This window comes from Takifugu rubripes, chromosome 2 (genome assembly GCF_901000725.2).
Source record: "Takifugu rubripes chromosome 2, fTakRub1.2, whole genome shotgun sequence".
In the NCBI taxonomy this organism is placed as follows: Eukaryota; Metazoa; Chordata; class Actinopteri; order Tetraodontiformes; family Tetraodontidae; genus Takifugu; species Takifugu rubripes.
In genome coordinates, this window is record NC_042286.1 from 13,703,327 (window position 1) to 13,718,749 (window position 15,423).

At 55.5% G+C, this 15,423-nt stretch overlaps 2 protein-coding genes across 7 annotated transcripts in view; one reads left to right on the forward strand and one right to left on the reverse strand.

The window, feature by feature from the left end:
- syne2b (spectrin repeat containing, nuclear envelope 2b) overlaps positions 1–2,073 on the forward strand; it is a 41,487-nt gene extending 39,414 nt beyond the window's left edge. For 5 of the 6 annotated variants that reach the window (XM_029832474.1, XM_029832509.1, XM_029832482.1 and 2 more), the window contains 4 exons: positions 69–269; positions 350–478; positions 554–927; positions 1,024–2,073. In XM_029832474.1, coding sequence (XP_029688334.1) covers positions 69–269; positions 350–478; positions 554–927; positions 1,024–1,234 — 915 coding nt within the window. In that variant the 3' untranslated portion in view covers positions 1,235–2,073. The remainder of the gene's footprint in view (positions 1–68; positions 270–349; positions 479–553; positions 928–1,023) is intronic. The other variant, XM_029832504.1, reaches the window with a different exon arrangement.
- LOC101075495 (estrogen receptor beta-like) lies at positions 1,989–7,942 on the reverse strand. The gene is given in 11 exon segments (XM_029832524.1): positions 1,989–2,842; positions 2,967–3,269; positions 3,357–3,540; positions 3,997–4,130; positions 4,964–5,102; positions 5,550–5,897; positions 6,356–6,472; positions 6,548–6,732; positions 7,206–7,471; positions 7,473–7,679; positions 7,816–7,942. Coding segments are annotated over 10 exon segments (1,911 nt in total). The 5' UTR covers positions 7,587–7,679; positions 7,816–7,942; the 3' UTR covers positions 1,989–2,721.
- Positions 7,943–15,423: the final 7,481 nt, after the last annotated feature.

Below are 15,423 nucleotides of genomic sequence, written 5' to 3' on the forward strand. Positions count from 1 at the left end.
TTGAAATAACGGGAGTTTAAAATGACGAGGCGCAAAACTTCGGTCTTCTCTTTATTCTTCTCGCGCAGGAGATGCAGAAAAGCTTCACCAGCTACAAATGTCTGATGATCTCCGTCAACCTGAGCGGTCGCAACTTCCTGCGGGGCGACGGCGGCGAGCAGAGCGAGCTGCAGGACGCTCTGGCCTCGGCCAATCAGAGCTGGACGCAGGCCTGCTGCAGCCTGGAGAGCTGGGAGAGGAGGCTGCACGCCGCCCTCCTGCAGTGTCAGGTCAGAGGTCAGAGGTCATCGTGGCGCCGCGGCGTCCGATTCCCGCTGGGAAACCAACGCCATCCTCTCTTCCTCTCCAGGAGTTCCACGAGACGCTCCACTCGCTGGTCCTGTGGCTCGCCCAGGCCGAGAACAAACTCGCCGCCGTCGGCGCCGCCGGCCCGGCGACCCCCCGGTCCGTCCTGGTGGAGCAGCGAGACGCGCTCACGGTGAGGCCGCGTTTCAGCGGGCGGCGTTGCACGTTGGGGGCGTGTTGCTGAGTCTGTGTCGCCCCCTGGTGGCAGGCGCTGCAGGAGGAGCTGCAGGGGCGGCGCCGGCAGGTGAGCTCGCTGCAGGACGTCTCCTCCCAGCTGCTGCTGGACGCCGCCGGAGACGACGGCGTGGAGGCCAAGGAGAAGGTCCACGTGGTCTCCAACCGGCTGCACCTGCTGCTGCGGCAGGTCGACGCCGACCTGCAGCGCCGACTGGTACCAAACGCTCGCCGCGGCACGTTCGCTTCCCGGCTCCGCTTCTACAGGTGGTTCTGTGTGTTGCAGGAGGTCGGCCGAGCAGAACCGGCCAGACCCGAGGACGAGGACGAGGACGGCGCCACGCCGCTTCAGCATCAGGAAGTTGCTGCTCGACGGGCGGCCGCGGTCGGACCGGCACCACCCGGAAGGTGAATTCAGGCCTCTTTTCTAAACCAAAGGACTGTTGTCATGGTTACCATCGGGTCAGAACATTAACCTGACTGACGCTGGCTCCTGTCCCGCAGGGAGGAGCGCAGAGACGCCCCCCCGCCGCGCTCCCTCTTCTCCCGGGTTCTGCGGGCAGCGTTCCCCCTTCAGCTGGTCTTCCTGGTTCTGTTGGTTCTGGCGTGTCTGGTTCCGCTGTCTGAAGACGACTACAGCTGCGCGCTGTCCAACAACTTCGCCCGCTCCTTCTACCCGATGCTGCGCTACACGAACGGACCCCCGCCCACGTGAGCGCCGTCGGCATGGCAACACCAGCACTGGGACTAAAGGTCACCACACATTTAATTTATGAATGAAGGGTTGTTGTTGGATCGGTGACGAACTTTATCGGATCATTATCTACGTGCTGTTTTAAGGTTTTCCCAAACCACCGAAGTGGAACGTCAAAGAAGCACCGAACTGCGGGAATATTCCTCGTTATTCTGTATCGTTTTACGGACGTTTGCGCACGTTGGAACAACATTTGACAGGTTTCGACCCCCAGGGGGCAGAAAAAGCTCCACAGCGCTAACGGGCGAAACGTCTCCGTTTTTAGCCAGTTGTGCTGCTAGCCTCGCGCTCACACGGTAGCTACGTTTAACATTAACAACCGCCACCAGGGAAACGACCATGGTTGTCTTGGCAACGGTAACGGTGAAGCCAAAAGCGCTGCACGACTACAGTCGGCAGTAATATCTGGATTTAGCGGAGCTAGCGGAGGCGTGTTTTAGCTGGTTAGCAGTCAACTTTGAAACCTTTAAATTTTTACGTTTTTTGTGTTTTTTTTTCTTTGTAACTCACCGATTTTTGACCTCGTCGAGCGAAAACCTGCAAAAACAGGATGAAATCATCTGATTTTGAGATTAAAGACGGGATTTACCTGTGTGGAAACGTCCTTAAGCTCCTCCCACTCGCCACATGAATGTAAACGAGGGTTTAGCTCGTTTTCTATATTATTGATCCCATTTGTAAATAATCTGAAGCTGAAAGTCCAGAACAGCAAAAGTGTGTAAAGTTTGATTTATTTTGTGAGTTGATGGGACGTTAGTTTGTCGTCTTGTGTTGATCGACAATAAACTGATGTCAACATCTGGTTGTTTACTGGTTAAAGCGCCAACACGCGTGTTCATGCACGTACAGACACGAGACCACGGAACAAGCGACACAGGACTGAGCTCACAGGTACCATCGCCACGGCGCCGAGGAGCGCCGCCAAGTTCGATTCGTCAATTTCGTAGAAAATTAGCATTTTAAAAAATTTAGAAAGTAAAAGATGTTTATCTTCTAACGAACACGTGGACGCTAACTGGAGCTCCATGAAACATGATGGAATCACTGGAGTGTTTAAACTGGGATTAAGTCTCGAAAGATCTCTGGATCCATGTTACAGAAACAGGAAACAGGAAATGGTCAAACCGTAACTTCAGTTCTGTTAACAGTCGTTTCGTTAAAAAGGCCACGGACTCGGTACAAAGACGTAGAAAAACCCCGAAACATCAAAAGTCCACAGAAGAAGAGAAAGAGGTGAGGGATCCTCAGCACATGCACCTTCCCGCCGTTCTGCTTCCGCCACGTGAAAAACACAAACACGGTTTTATAAAAGCCGACAGAAGAACCACGTTCACAGGAAACGACGCCAAAATATCAACGTTTCTTCCAAAAACACTTAAAAACATCAAAGCGTTACCTCCAAACAGCGTTTTTGTTTTTTTCATTCAACTCTGGACGATGCAAATCGCTCACAGTCCTGTCAAACTGGTTTCCATGACGACGGGGCCGGGGGGGTCGCCGTAGTGCGGCGCTCCCGCCGGCGGACCCTCGTCCCCGATGTCCAGCGACCACGGGTGTGGGGGGGCGTAGCTGCAGAGGAGCAAAGGTCACGAGACGTTTAAGGCCTTTAATTCTGTAATCTGAGATTAATTTAAAATAAAACGATTTAATTGGACAAACTGGACCTAAACGTATTCACGGTTCCTGTTCTTACTCGTCATCCATGTGAGCGACCAACAAACTCTGGAACGGCGACGAGGACTGGAGGGGCGGAGCCTGTGGGTTCGGGGCGTTGCCGGGAGGCGCGGGGGCGTGGTCAGCCATGGTCTGGTCCTGGCCTGGGTGAGCCGGAGGTTCTGGGTACTGGTACTGGTCGGAGACCGACTCTGAGCTCGGCGAGGACGACGGCTGGCTGCTGCTGCTGGAGATGTTGGCCTCCAACATCTCCAGCAGCAGGTTGTAGACCAGGACCACGTTCTTCCTCTTCATGGTGGACAGGTGGTCCATGCCTTTGTTACTATGGAGACAGGAAGCACCGCCCATGGCATGAAGGCCACTGTCCAGCGCGAGGACGAGGCCGTGAGAGATCCGGTCTGGACGGTACCTGATGTGGCGGATGTGGGACAGGAGCATGGTGAGGTGTCCCAGACGCAGCGTCTGCTGCTGCGTGGACAGACCCAGCTTGGAGATGGCCCAGACCAGCGCGTCGATCACAGAGTCCAGCAGGCGCAGCAGCCTGGTTCTGCTCGCCAGCTCCTCGGCCGTCTGAGGAGAAGTCGAGCACAGATCTGTGGACACGGAGGAGTGGGGTCACGTGATCGGGGTCATGTGATCGGGGTCACGCGATCGGGGTCACGTGACTGGACCTGACGTCCTAACTCTGGAGCGAGACATGATTTTGAACGTGGTCGAACGAGATTCGGAAGGTCAAAAGTTCAGGTGAGAGAGCCTGAACCACATGGTCACATGGTCATTTCCACGGGCCACAGCAGGGGGGCAGCAGAGAGCAGGCGGCTCATCAAAGAGAGGAAATCGAAACTTTCCCCTCACGTTTCAGTCCGCAGAAGGAAGGCGCGTGTGTGTGTGTGTGTGTGTGTGTGTGTGTGTGTGTGTGTGTGTGTGTGTGTGTGTGAGGGGGAGGTCGATCACCTCAATGAAACCTGAACGGCGTGCGGCGGCGAGGACTATGTGACTAAGTTCAAAAAGCATCCGCCGCCTCGGTGGGAACCAGCGCACGGACTCACTGGAGTTGAGCAGGATCATGGCCTTCAGGCACACGTACTCCTCCCTCTGGAGCTTCAGCTCCCGGAACCGAGCCGTGGCCGCCAGCAGCATGTCGAAGATCTCCATGATGCCCTCCACACACTGACCCTCCTCCCTGAGAGAGACGGAGACAAGCAGCAGGTCATTCTCCCGCCCTGGTGTTCCGCAGGGCCCCGTTCTGGGACCGCCTTCATATTTCTGGTGACACCAGGTTTGACCTTCAAACAAAAGCTCAAAGCCATTTGTGTTACTGCTAAAAGCTGCAGATGATCACACACACACACACACACACACACACACACACACACTTCCTGTCAGCAGGTGAGAACATTAGCGTGAGTGTTCTCTTCCCGCTGTAATCACCGCGACAACAGATCACTTCAGATGATTCGTCTACTTTCATCAGCTAAAACACGGGAGCAGAATCTCTTTGATGGCTTTGATCTCGGCCTCGATGAGATTACGCGGACGGAGTCGCATTCCGGATGTTTTTGCTGAGGTTTCCACGGAGACGCTGCTCCCAGCGATCCAGCGTAACAGAGTGTTCTGAAAACAGTTTTGGGTTAATCTGGGGAGACGTCAGACCTGGACCTGGCTCCGCCCCCCAAGCGACCGCACAACCAAACAGATTAAGTTTCGGAGGCAAACGGATCCACTTCCTGTCCCACTGTCTGCAGGAGCAGCATGTTTACCACGAGCACACGGGGGGGCGGAGCAAAGCGGCTCATCTGGCCAAAGTTGAAGGTCAACGCTGGAGGAACATCTAGTGATTTATTTATTTTTTGGCAGGAAACACGAGGCCTCGGTCCAGGAGGATCACATTTATCTGCCGCCAACGCTGCTCACATCTTTTCTCTTTCAAGGCCCGACTCAACGGCCTGTTTATCGCTCAGCGCTGTGGGAAGATCACGCCGCCGCCGCACGCCGCCGCCCCACCTGACCGCTCACCTGTTGAGTTTGAAGTCCGGAGAGAAGATGAGTTTGCCCGGGTGGTCCACGGACCTCCATATCAGGCCCAGCATCAGGATCTCCAGCCAGCAGCACTTGAGCAGGTTGATCTGGTCGGCCAGACTCAGCTCCACGAACCCTGAGAGCAGACGGACAGACGGAGCTCAGGACCACCGGCGCCATCACGCCACCTGATCACAGTCAGGTCCGCATCAGCTCCTCCGGGGATTCCAAACGGCGCCATAACCGAGGAGCATTTTCTCCGCCGGCGCCTCATCCGTCCTCCCACAATGCGCTCATTTTCGCTTCGGAGCGGGAGAAGAAAGAGCTCCAGAAAATGGTCCGTTAGAGGCGCATTAGCACCTCCTCTGAGGAGCGACCCGCTGGGCTGATCACCGGCAGTGAGGAGGAGGAAGAGGAGGAGGAAGAGGGGGAGGAAGAGGAGGAGGAGGAGGAAGAGGCGCTCACACACAGCCACACCCACTCAGAAGCATGTTAACATCTGCACAACTGAGCCCAGAACCCCCAGAACCTTCAGTCAACAGCGCACGACCACCAGAACCTTCAGGCCCGCCCGGGTCCTTACCTGGGATCTTCTTGGCCCAGCTGATCATGAAGACCAGCTCCTTGTCTGCCAGGTTGGTGAGCGACATCATCATGCTGGCCTCAGTGAAGGGCTTCTTCAGGTCCTCCATCAGGTAGATGTCCGGAGGCTCCGCCTCCATGATGCGGGAGATGAACTCCTCCGGGCTCATGGCCGCGTGCTGCTCGTGAGGCGGCTGGGGGAGGCGGGCCAGCGGGGGCTCCAGGTGGAGATGCCGCTGCGCCCGAGAGCCCGGGTCCACGCGGACCAGAGATCTCCCCGAGTACCGAGGCTGGAGGCCTCCGCGGCGCTGCCGGGCCCCTCTGTAGCCGCAGCGCTCGCGCCGCACACCTGGGGAACAGTGACATCACCACATTTAACCACCGCCTGCGTCAATGAGGCCGAATCTCGCCGGTTTACGGCCGCTGCCTCCGTTCGGACCGTCCCGAGTCGGAATCTCGATGTGTTGCATTAGGGGGGACCCTCACAGGAAGCTAGCGGCTCCATCAGCAGCGACTCTCCTCGGCCGTGTCGCCGCGCTCAAGCACATCATTTGCACACTTTGTCAAATGTGTGACACCGGCCGACCGTCAGACTCCGGAATATTAGTTTGACATTCCTGACATCTTTGCTCACTTTGGTGAGAGGACTGATGATGAGGGTTAGCTTAGCGCCTCTGACCTAGCCTGGCTGGTCACTCTCTTCTCCACACAGAAAGTTATGACACAACTATCTGGACTGACACATGCTAAGACAGCTAGCATAGCAGGAGAAAACCAGCTAGCAGCTAGTTGTTGTCCGGTACCCACCACACTTCATCATTCCCACTTCGTAGCACTTCCGGAGGCGGCAGGCCTGGCAGCTCTTCCGGCGGTTCTTGTCGATGGTGCACTGGTTTGTGGCGGGGCAGATGTAGTTGTTGTGACCTGCAGAGAGCAACAGGCGTCACGCGGGTGACGCGGTCGACTGAGGCGAGGAACGCGCGGCGGCGGCGCCGGTACCTTGGATGCTCCTCTTGAAGAAGGCCTTGCAGCCCTCGCAGGACCACACGCCGTAGTGGTAGCCGGAGGCGTAGTCGTGGCACACGGCACAAAAGTGCATGTCGGCTTTTCCGACCGCGGCGGAGCACACGGATGAGTTCAGCTCCTCGCCGGCCTCCTCGCATCTCTTCGGGGGCTTGATGGAGCTGCGGGAGACGTGTGAAAGAGGGACAACTTGACATTTCGGAATTTTTGCCCATCAGTCGCCCGCCATTATTCTTCCGGAGGATTCTCGCTGTCAGCGCGGCGTTTCAGATGACCAGAAAATTGCATCGGAAAACTTCGGCAATGTTGAGTGAAACAATAATGGCTGTAAGAATCTGTGGCGTGGAGCCGCCGTGACATGATGATGCTAATCTGAGGGGGAAAAAACGGAGCTTTTCAGCCACAAAACAAGGATCTCATGAGGACCCAATCTGTGGCGCCCATTACTGAGCTAATAGCGACGGCGCCGCGCTAACACCGGCTAAAGCTGTCACTCGTCACCGAGGCTAAAGCGGCGTTCCACAGCAGTTCATCGTTTACAGCTCGAAAACCTGCTGCGCCGCCAGTGTGGCGCCGTGCACTAACGCGTGCACGCTCGGTGGTGGTCATGCACGGTTAGCGCCGCTAAACCCACCTGTTAGCGTCGATGCTATGGCCCTTAGACTCCAGCCAGGGCTCGTTGTAGGGGAAAGGCGGGGGGCAGTGCAGACTCAGGGAGGGCAGGGTCGGGTGGTGGTGGTGGGACGGCCAGAACGTCGAGGGGCACTCGGAACCCGGCGCCCGCGGGTAGCTGAGGAGGGAGGGGCTATAAAAGGTCAAAGGTCCGTGGCTGTACTCGTGGCTGCAGTCGGTGAACGGCGACGAGATGCAGACGGCGTGACCGTCCATGGTGGCGGGGGGGGCTGTAGGTGGCCGGCAGCAGTCCCGGGGAAACGGGCCCCTCTGGGGCTTTGCTGGAGTCCACCTCCTGGAGCTGAAGCAGCGGGTGGACGTCCAGAATGGGGGAAGAGGCCATGCCGGGGGGGGGGGGGGGGGGTCTCTATGACAACGGTGATGAAGGATGTGACGAAGAGCCCCCGTCTATCGCATCATCTGACGGAGACGAGTCCTGTAACAGAAGTAACAAGTGTCACTGACCGGGGGGGGGGGGGGGGGGCGGTCCTGTGGTGATCCTGTGGTGATCCTGTGGTGATCGGGTCATTCAGACGTGAAGGATGCTAACACGTAGGAAAACTCAGACCTGCCTGCGGCGACCTTTTGCACGTTCAGGGACGCTGGAGGATCAACAGGAGATAAACCAGATCCACCGCTGCACATTTGGACCGAGATAAGGACGTTGGCAAAGATCTGACCCTGCAGGTCCAGGAAACCGCGCCGCTAGCGCGTCCAGGCCGAAGGCTGCGTATAATCTGATCTGTACATTAGAGTTGAGCAAAAGGCTGAAATATTAACGGAGGATCAGCAGCCGGTCTGGCCACACAGACCCGGAGTGTGCCAGAGGTCCATTATCTGGTTAATCAGTACCAGAATCGGCATCCGGGGAGCCGCAGGAGGCCTCTGAGACAGAGAAGCTAACGGAGCAGCGTTGGAGTCAACACATAATAATGGCTCAGTCACCGGCCAATCAGAAACCTTCCTTCCCGAAGGACCCGCCCACTCGTCACGGTCCATCGCCTAATGCTGGAGCGAGACAGCAGAAGAGCCGCCGCCAGACGGGTCAAAGGTCAAAGCCATCGTCCCTCACCCGTAAAAACACACTCGTCAGGACCAGCAGGACCAGCAGGGCCAGCAGGACCAGCACTACACCACACCAGCACATTTGCTGAGTCTAGAGGGGGGTCTGGAGGAATCCGGGGGGGTCTTTGGGGGGTCTAGAGGAGTCTCGGGGAGTCTGGGGGGTCTAGAGGAGTCTGGACGAGTCTGGGGGGTCTAGAGGAGTCTGGAGGAGTCTGGGGGGTCTAGAGGAGTCTGGAGGAGTCTGGGGGAGTCTGGAGGAATCTGGGGGGTCTAGAGGAGTCTGGATTGGCCTGATTCTAAATCACGGCCAGCCGACTCCCCAACAAAGATCAAACATCGTTTACAGAACAGAACCGGAGTTAATGTTTGATGTTGGTGGCATCTGTCACCGTTCCGTGACACACGCACGCACGCACGCACGCACGCACGCACGCACGCACACACACACACACACACACCGTGCACGTGCAGCAACAGCCGCTGAAGAGCTGCTAAAAAGGCTGAGAAACTTTGTGGAGTCACAGAACAAACACGCCAGATTAGAAATAATGACATCCAAGCTTATTGCTGACATTTAGCAGCTCCAGACGCTCGTTAATGACATTTAAAGCACGACTCACCTACAGGACGCGTGCAGCAGCAGTTTACCCATCAACTGTGCTGAACTGGTTCTGCAGGAGGAGCTGGTGAAGTTTGAGCTTTGGACGCACTGGTGCTCATGGCAGACGGCCACGGCAAACTACCAGGAAGCTAACAAAGGGTCAAAGGTCAACGCTGAAGGCAGCGTCCAACCATGACATCACAGCTGATCGACTCTTTCAGCACCAGACAGACAGGCAGAGAGACAGACAGACAGGCAGGCAGGCAGAGAGACAGACAGACAGACAGGCAGAGTCAGACAGACAGACAGACAGGCAGGCAGAGTCAGACAGGCAGGCAGGCAGACAGACAGGCAGAGAGACAGACAGACAGAGTCAGACAGACAGACAGTTTGTTTCCATTCTCAGTATTTCTTTGGAAATTCTTTGGATTTTCCTTCCCACCGAACTTCCAAACACATTAAAACCCGGTGAAATTCCATCCAAACTCCCGAAGAATGTTTGTATCCGACAGTAATGGGATCCGTGGGGAAGAAAGCCCGGTTCGGACCGGGTCCGCCACCTCTGGAGATTAAAACCCGTCCGTCTCCACAAACCTCTCTGTTCCGGCTGCACTTACAGGAAGTGCTCTGTCCATGAAGAGGTCACCTCATCACCTCAAACATGGAGAACATGACGCCCCAAACGAGACGTGGGGGGGGGGGGGGGGGGCGCTTCTCAGGCCCGTCAACAACGAGGAGCCCCAGGAACACGGCCCCCGGCCAGCAGCACAGCCCCAGACACAAAGATTCCCAGTAAAACCATTAACCAGCTTCTATTCCACCATTCTCCAGCCCACAAAGCCCACCAGGATCTGGGGGGGGGGGGGGGCGTGGGGAGGGGGGCGGAACGTGAGGGGGGGGGAGTTGCACAGCAGCCAAAATGCTTCAGCACATCGACGGCATCGTTTCGGACGCCCCACAAACGCACCACACGTTGATCATAAACCATCCCATCGCCATAGCAACCGCTCCGTCCGACCAGCGTCACGCAGGATAAATTGGACATTGGAACTATCTGATGGCGTTCGTCCGGAAGATCAATGAAAGCTGGTTTCTACCTGGTAACAGAGACGACAAAATAAGGTTGTTCCTTTGTGGACTCATGAATGAAGCCAACAGAGACTCAGGGATGAGAAGAAGCCTTCAAACCTCTGAGGGGACAGAAACAGAAACAGCTGGTTGAGTCCAATTATCTGAATACAGTAATCAGATTAGTGAGGCTCAAACGACCGTTCGCAGCGTCTGCCTCAAACAAACCGGCACTTTATTTGAACCCAATTAGCATATTAAACGGTCCAGCAGTCGTGGTGTAATCCCGTGAGCTGCCTCGGGGGGCAGTAGTGAGTCCTGCCGGTGCAGCCTGGGGCAACAACTCGGGCAACTAGCGTTGGAACGCCGCACTGAACCGCGACCAAGACGCCATTTAGCTGGGAAATTTCTGCACTTATCTCCAAAATTTGAATTATTTGATACATTAACTACATATAATGTGAAAATGTTTACCTTTAAAATGTGGATTGGCCAATCTTTAGTGAGAATAATTAAAATAAATGAGTGACGGTTGTTCTGGCTCAATGTCTCCTCCTAGTGGTGCTTTCTGTCATTACACAGTTGCTCACTAGTTTAGCAAAATTCTTTTAAAAAAGATTGAAGATTATTACAACGTGATATAGGTGGACGGAGGGGGCGTCGGCAGTGTTTAGCCCCTCCCACTGCTGCTGAGGTCTCACCTGAGTCTGTCAAACACCCACCAAGGTCATGTGCCCCACACACACACACACACACACACACACACACACACACACACACACACACACACAAAACAGCAACGCTGTCAAAAATATGGGCTCATCAAAGCTATTAGCATGTAGCTTGTATGTAGCATGACATTTGTGTCTGTTGACCCGTCTGCTGGTCAGTACTGGTCAGGTACTGGGGGGAGGGGGGGCGGCCCAGCTTCAGGCTGTTCTGGGGGGGGAAGGGGGGCTTGGTGAGCCGGCTGGTTGTGGAATTCTCATCCCATGAAGGCAAAACCCAGCAGAGGAAGAGCAGAAGGGAGGTGGACCGGGCTCCGTATTTCTGGTACCGGTACTTCCCCCCCATCCTCTCCCACCCCCACCGACCCCCCCCACCCCCGCCGACTCCCCCACAGCTCAGTTATTCACAGGAAAAGGAATCCAGTATTTACAGCAAGAGCCTGAATATTGTGGCACCAGGAGCAGACTCAAGGCTGGGGGGGAACATCCTCACCCAGAGTTGGAGGAGGTTCTGGATCAGCTTCAGAACCCTGCAGAACCGCTGCTCCGTGACCTTTACCGAACCAAGAATGCTGCGAAAAGTCAGCGATTCTTCCGATCATCCACCACGTGTAGCACCTCTGGCGGTCCCGCCCTCGCCTGTCAACCCAGACCAAGATTCTGGTCGTTCAGAACCGGGTCGGCGACACGCCCACCTGCTGCCACGTGAGGAAGCGCCAGACCGACGGCGTGGTTCTGCATGGATGGTTCAGTCAGTAAAAGCAGATTTATGAATAAAACGATGAAATTTTAACGCTTCAGTTTCTTCTTCTGTGGTGCCGACTGGGTTTATTCCTGTTGTTCTGAAACTGACACGACAAAAGAATCAACATCTCGTCTCAAACTTTCATCACTTCAGGAGGTGAAGACAGCAGAAATGATCGTCTATCGGATCTACCCTGGATCAGGATCCACCCTGGATCAGGATCTACCCTGGATCAGGATCCACCCTGGATCAGGATCTACCCTGGATCAGGATCAACCCTGCAAGTTTTGACGCACCTGTTGATTAGATTTGACCCGCAAACACGGAACCTGCAGCGGTATCGATCGACCCGACGCGTCACCGGGATCGTGCAGCTGTTCGGTACCTGTTTTTTCCGCCTGGTTCGGTTCCGGGGAAGTTTGCGGAGCCCCCGGGAGCGCCGCGCCGCTCCTGCGCCTCTGCGCGCCGGACAAACTTCACCAAAGGCGGACAAACGTCTGCGGGCTCCGACCCGCGGTCCCTCCGGCGGGAGTTGGCGGAGTTTTGCGGGTTTGCCGCGCGTCTCCGCCGGTGAGGAGAGAAAGTGGACCGCGTCAAAGTGAGGAGGCGCGCCGACACGCGAGCGCACGATGCGGGCGCGTCCTCATCCTCGGCCGGATCACCAGCGTCTCCGCGCCGCTCCGCTCCCTCAAAGCGCACGTTTAAGGTTCGGAGCGGCGCGGACACGTCACCGCGCGCTGGCCACGCCCCTCCCCGTGGGCGTCACGGTGCATGTGCGCGAGGCGGCTCTGAAACTTTAGTAGAACGGGCAACAAACTACCGCGACGGCAAAGTTGTCGTTTCAAACGCCAGAGTCGCGACGTAATGGCGTCATTTCCTGCTGACGGCAACCAGGTGACGATTGACCAGGTGAAACAGGATGTACAGCACAAGTAAAGAATCACCTGAATTTCCATCTTTGGGAGCGCGAGCGCGTTAGCCAGCAGCAGGGAGCGCGTTAGCTAGCAGCAGCACGTACTGGTGGGCGGCGCGCGCGCGCCCCCTGGCGGCCGGTCTCAGCTCTTCTGTCGCCACCATCTTTCTCCAGCATTCCGTTCATCTTGGCGTGCGTCTGGGCGCGCGCATGTTAGCGGTAGCCGCATTAACTGGAGACCTTTCCTGACATTTGTGTCAGCTTTAATGATTCAAAACAACAATTACACCGTTTCCTTGACGATGATGTGGGCAGGAGTCCACGCAGAGTTCATTTTCTAAACATTGGAATTGTCCTGGGAGGCTCTAATTACTGCCAACGTGCACGTTCTCAAACCGAGCGCCTACTTTCCCACTCAGCTAATCAAAAGCTCCGTAATCATTTTCATTTGGGGCCATTAGTCACTTTTGTTCGGCGATTAGAGTAAAGCTGATGTTCTCGCTGTTCCGTCTGCGCAGCTCAAAGCCGAATTTCCTTTATTTGACTCCCAGCCGTGATTTATATTCCTCTGGCTGCTCGCGGTTCTGCCTTCACATATTTTACGGCTAAAATGAGACGATGAGCTGAAACCCGAGTCTGTTTAAGGTCATTTCTCGCTAAAAGGCGACGCCGTGACGGTTCTGGCCTGGCGCTATCGAAGCATTTTTACATTTGACGGAAAGGAAGAAAAACTGCTGCGTCACCTTCTTCGGTTCCGATCCTCAGCCGTTAGCGATCCAGTTAAAGCTAACTGGTGCGAGTACATGTCAAACCCAGCTAACGCAAAGCTAATTATCGCTTTTTTAAACAGAAACAGCTCTGCGTTCGGCTACATCAGGCTAATGTTTACTGATTAGCTTCTGCCCGTTAGCATCCAACGTTAGCGCAGCATTCTTCTCGTCCAGCAGCGCAAACGCTAAAGGAACGACAACTTTTCTGCCGATGTCCTTTAATCAGCGTTCCGACTTTTCCAGGAGGTCCGGGTGGGGTCAGAGGTCAACCCTGAGGCATCGGCGCAGGTTTGTTCCCCATCGGTCGGGATCGGTGCTCCACGTCGTCTCCTGCTGGCACCAGCAGCGAAGACTAAAACAATCAGGACTGACGTCACCCTTGACTGTCCGCCAGCGTTTAATTCCGACTTGGATCTGGCCGGCGGGAGCGTGTGGGAGGGAGGTTACCTTGAACCCTCCGGACCTCCAGTCTGGTGGAAATCCTTCCCTTGTCTGGGAAATTTAAGGCTCTGTCTAAATTCCCTGGCAGGACGCAGGCTGCTTCCATCCTTGACCCCGTCGACATTCCTGATGTCGTGCTGCAACCGGCCCCTCCGGACCGGTGCTTCTCCTGGATCCTGGTCCTAGTGTTCCCGTCCAAGCCTGCCAAAGCCAGACCCGTTTCTGGGCTAGTCTCCGGGGAAAAAAACCCCATGGAGAACAAGATCTGAGGGTCCACATTCAAAAATCCGGGATCAAAATGTCCGAGAACAGATTTCCAAATGTATGATCGGACTGGGAGAGAAGCCTGGTTTGACTGGTCCGGTGAGCAGACAGTTCCTGTCACCACCAGCTGGAGGAGGAGCTGCAGAACATCCCTAAAATGACTCAAAATTAGCTCAGAACATGAGCGGATGGAGGGAATTAGACGCTCGGAGCAGCACTCTGCTGCCATGGACACGCGGATCCTTAACTGGCCGCACCAAAACACGCTTCCATGTTCTGATACCGTGCTGGAGAACCCTGGCCTGGACACACCGAGGAACGTCTGAGGAACGCAGCGGGGGACAGGAGGAACCAGCCAGGCCGTGGGAATCGAGCGGGTTCCTCTGGAATTTCGGCGGGAACGGCCCAAATGTTTGCTGCTAAAGTTGAGAGTTGGCTGAATGTTTCGATTTAGCCTCCAGACCAGGCAGCCATCAACCGTCCGCAGGCTCCGTGAGGCCTCCACAGGTGAGCGTTGGCAGCCTGATGCCGTACCTGGGACCTGGGAGAGCTCCTCAGCTGTCGGCCGGTCAGGATGCTGCTCATTAGCATCGTTAGCGTTCAGATTTATGGGTAATTAAACATCTTACAAACCCCTGAACTGGTTCCAGTGCTGAAAGAGCCACTGGGATCACGGTGCCCCCCCCCAGCCGCCCTCGGCTGTAAACCCCCCCAGATGGTCCCTGTCCCACCTCACAGCTGTGAGGGGTCCCTGCAGCCTCCCACCAGAGGGCGCCAGAGTCCAGCTCACACCAGGTCGGCGTGAACGTGGAATTAGGACGGTGGGATTCTGGAAGGCAGCAGGATTTCAGAGGTGATCAGAGCAGCTTAACGTCGTTAAATCTGGGCCTTTTACAGTAAACACAGTTTTATTAGCAATCAGATCCGTGTTTGCTCTCCTTTAATCCGCTCCTGGAATCCTGAGGTCCTGAGGGCTTTAGGGAAGAAACGGCGAGGAGACGGATGAAGACGCAGGCAGGAGAAGCAGCCTGAGGCTTCGCCGCCGTCGCTCCGCTAACGTTTCCTTTTTATTAACCTCCCGTCGCCGGTCAGACACGTTGAAATCCGGAGTAGGATCAGGAAACGAGCCATCGGGAGGGGGGGCGACCTTCAGGGGTCAGGTCTGGACCCGCCTCCGTTAGCTGAATGCTAACAGTTAGCGTCCCTGGATCATCTTCACGGGCGGCAGCGTCCCGTCTTTAAACATCTCCGCTTTGTTCAGCTCAGGGAAAAAGTGAGTGACAACCACTGACAACGAGGAGATAAGGATAAAAAACTTTATTGATCCCACATCAGGGAAATTACACGTTACAGCGGTAGCCCGTGGTGTACGATACAGAGAAGTACTAAAAATAAAAACTCTTATATTATGTACATTATACAGTATAAACAGAAATTAAAAATTATGTACAGAAGGAGTGTGGGACGGTGAAGAAAAATGATGCAGTTACCTGACAGACCATCATCACCATCATCACCACCACCATCACCATCTTCATCACCATCATCATCATCACCACCATCATCATCATCATCACCACCACCA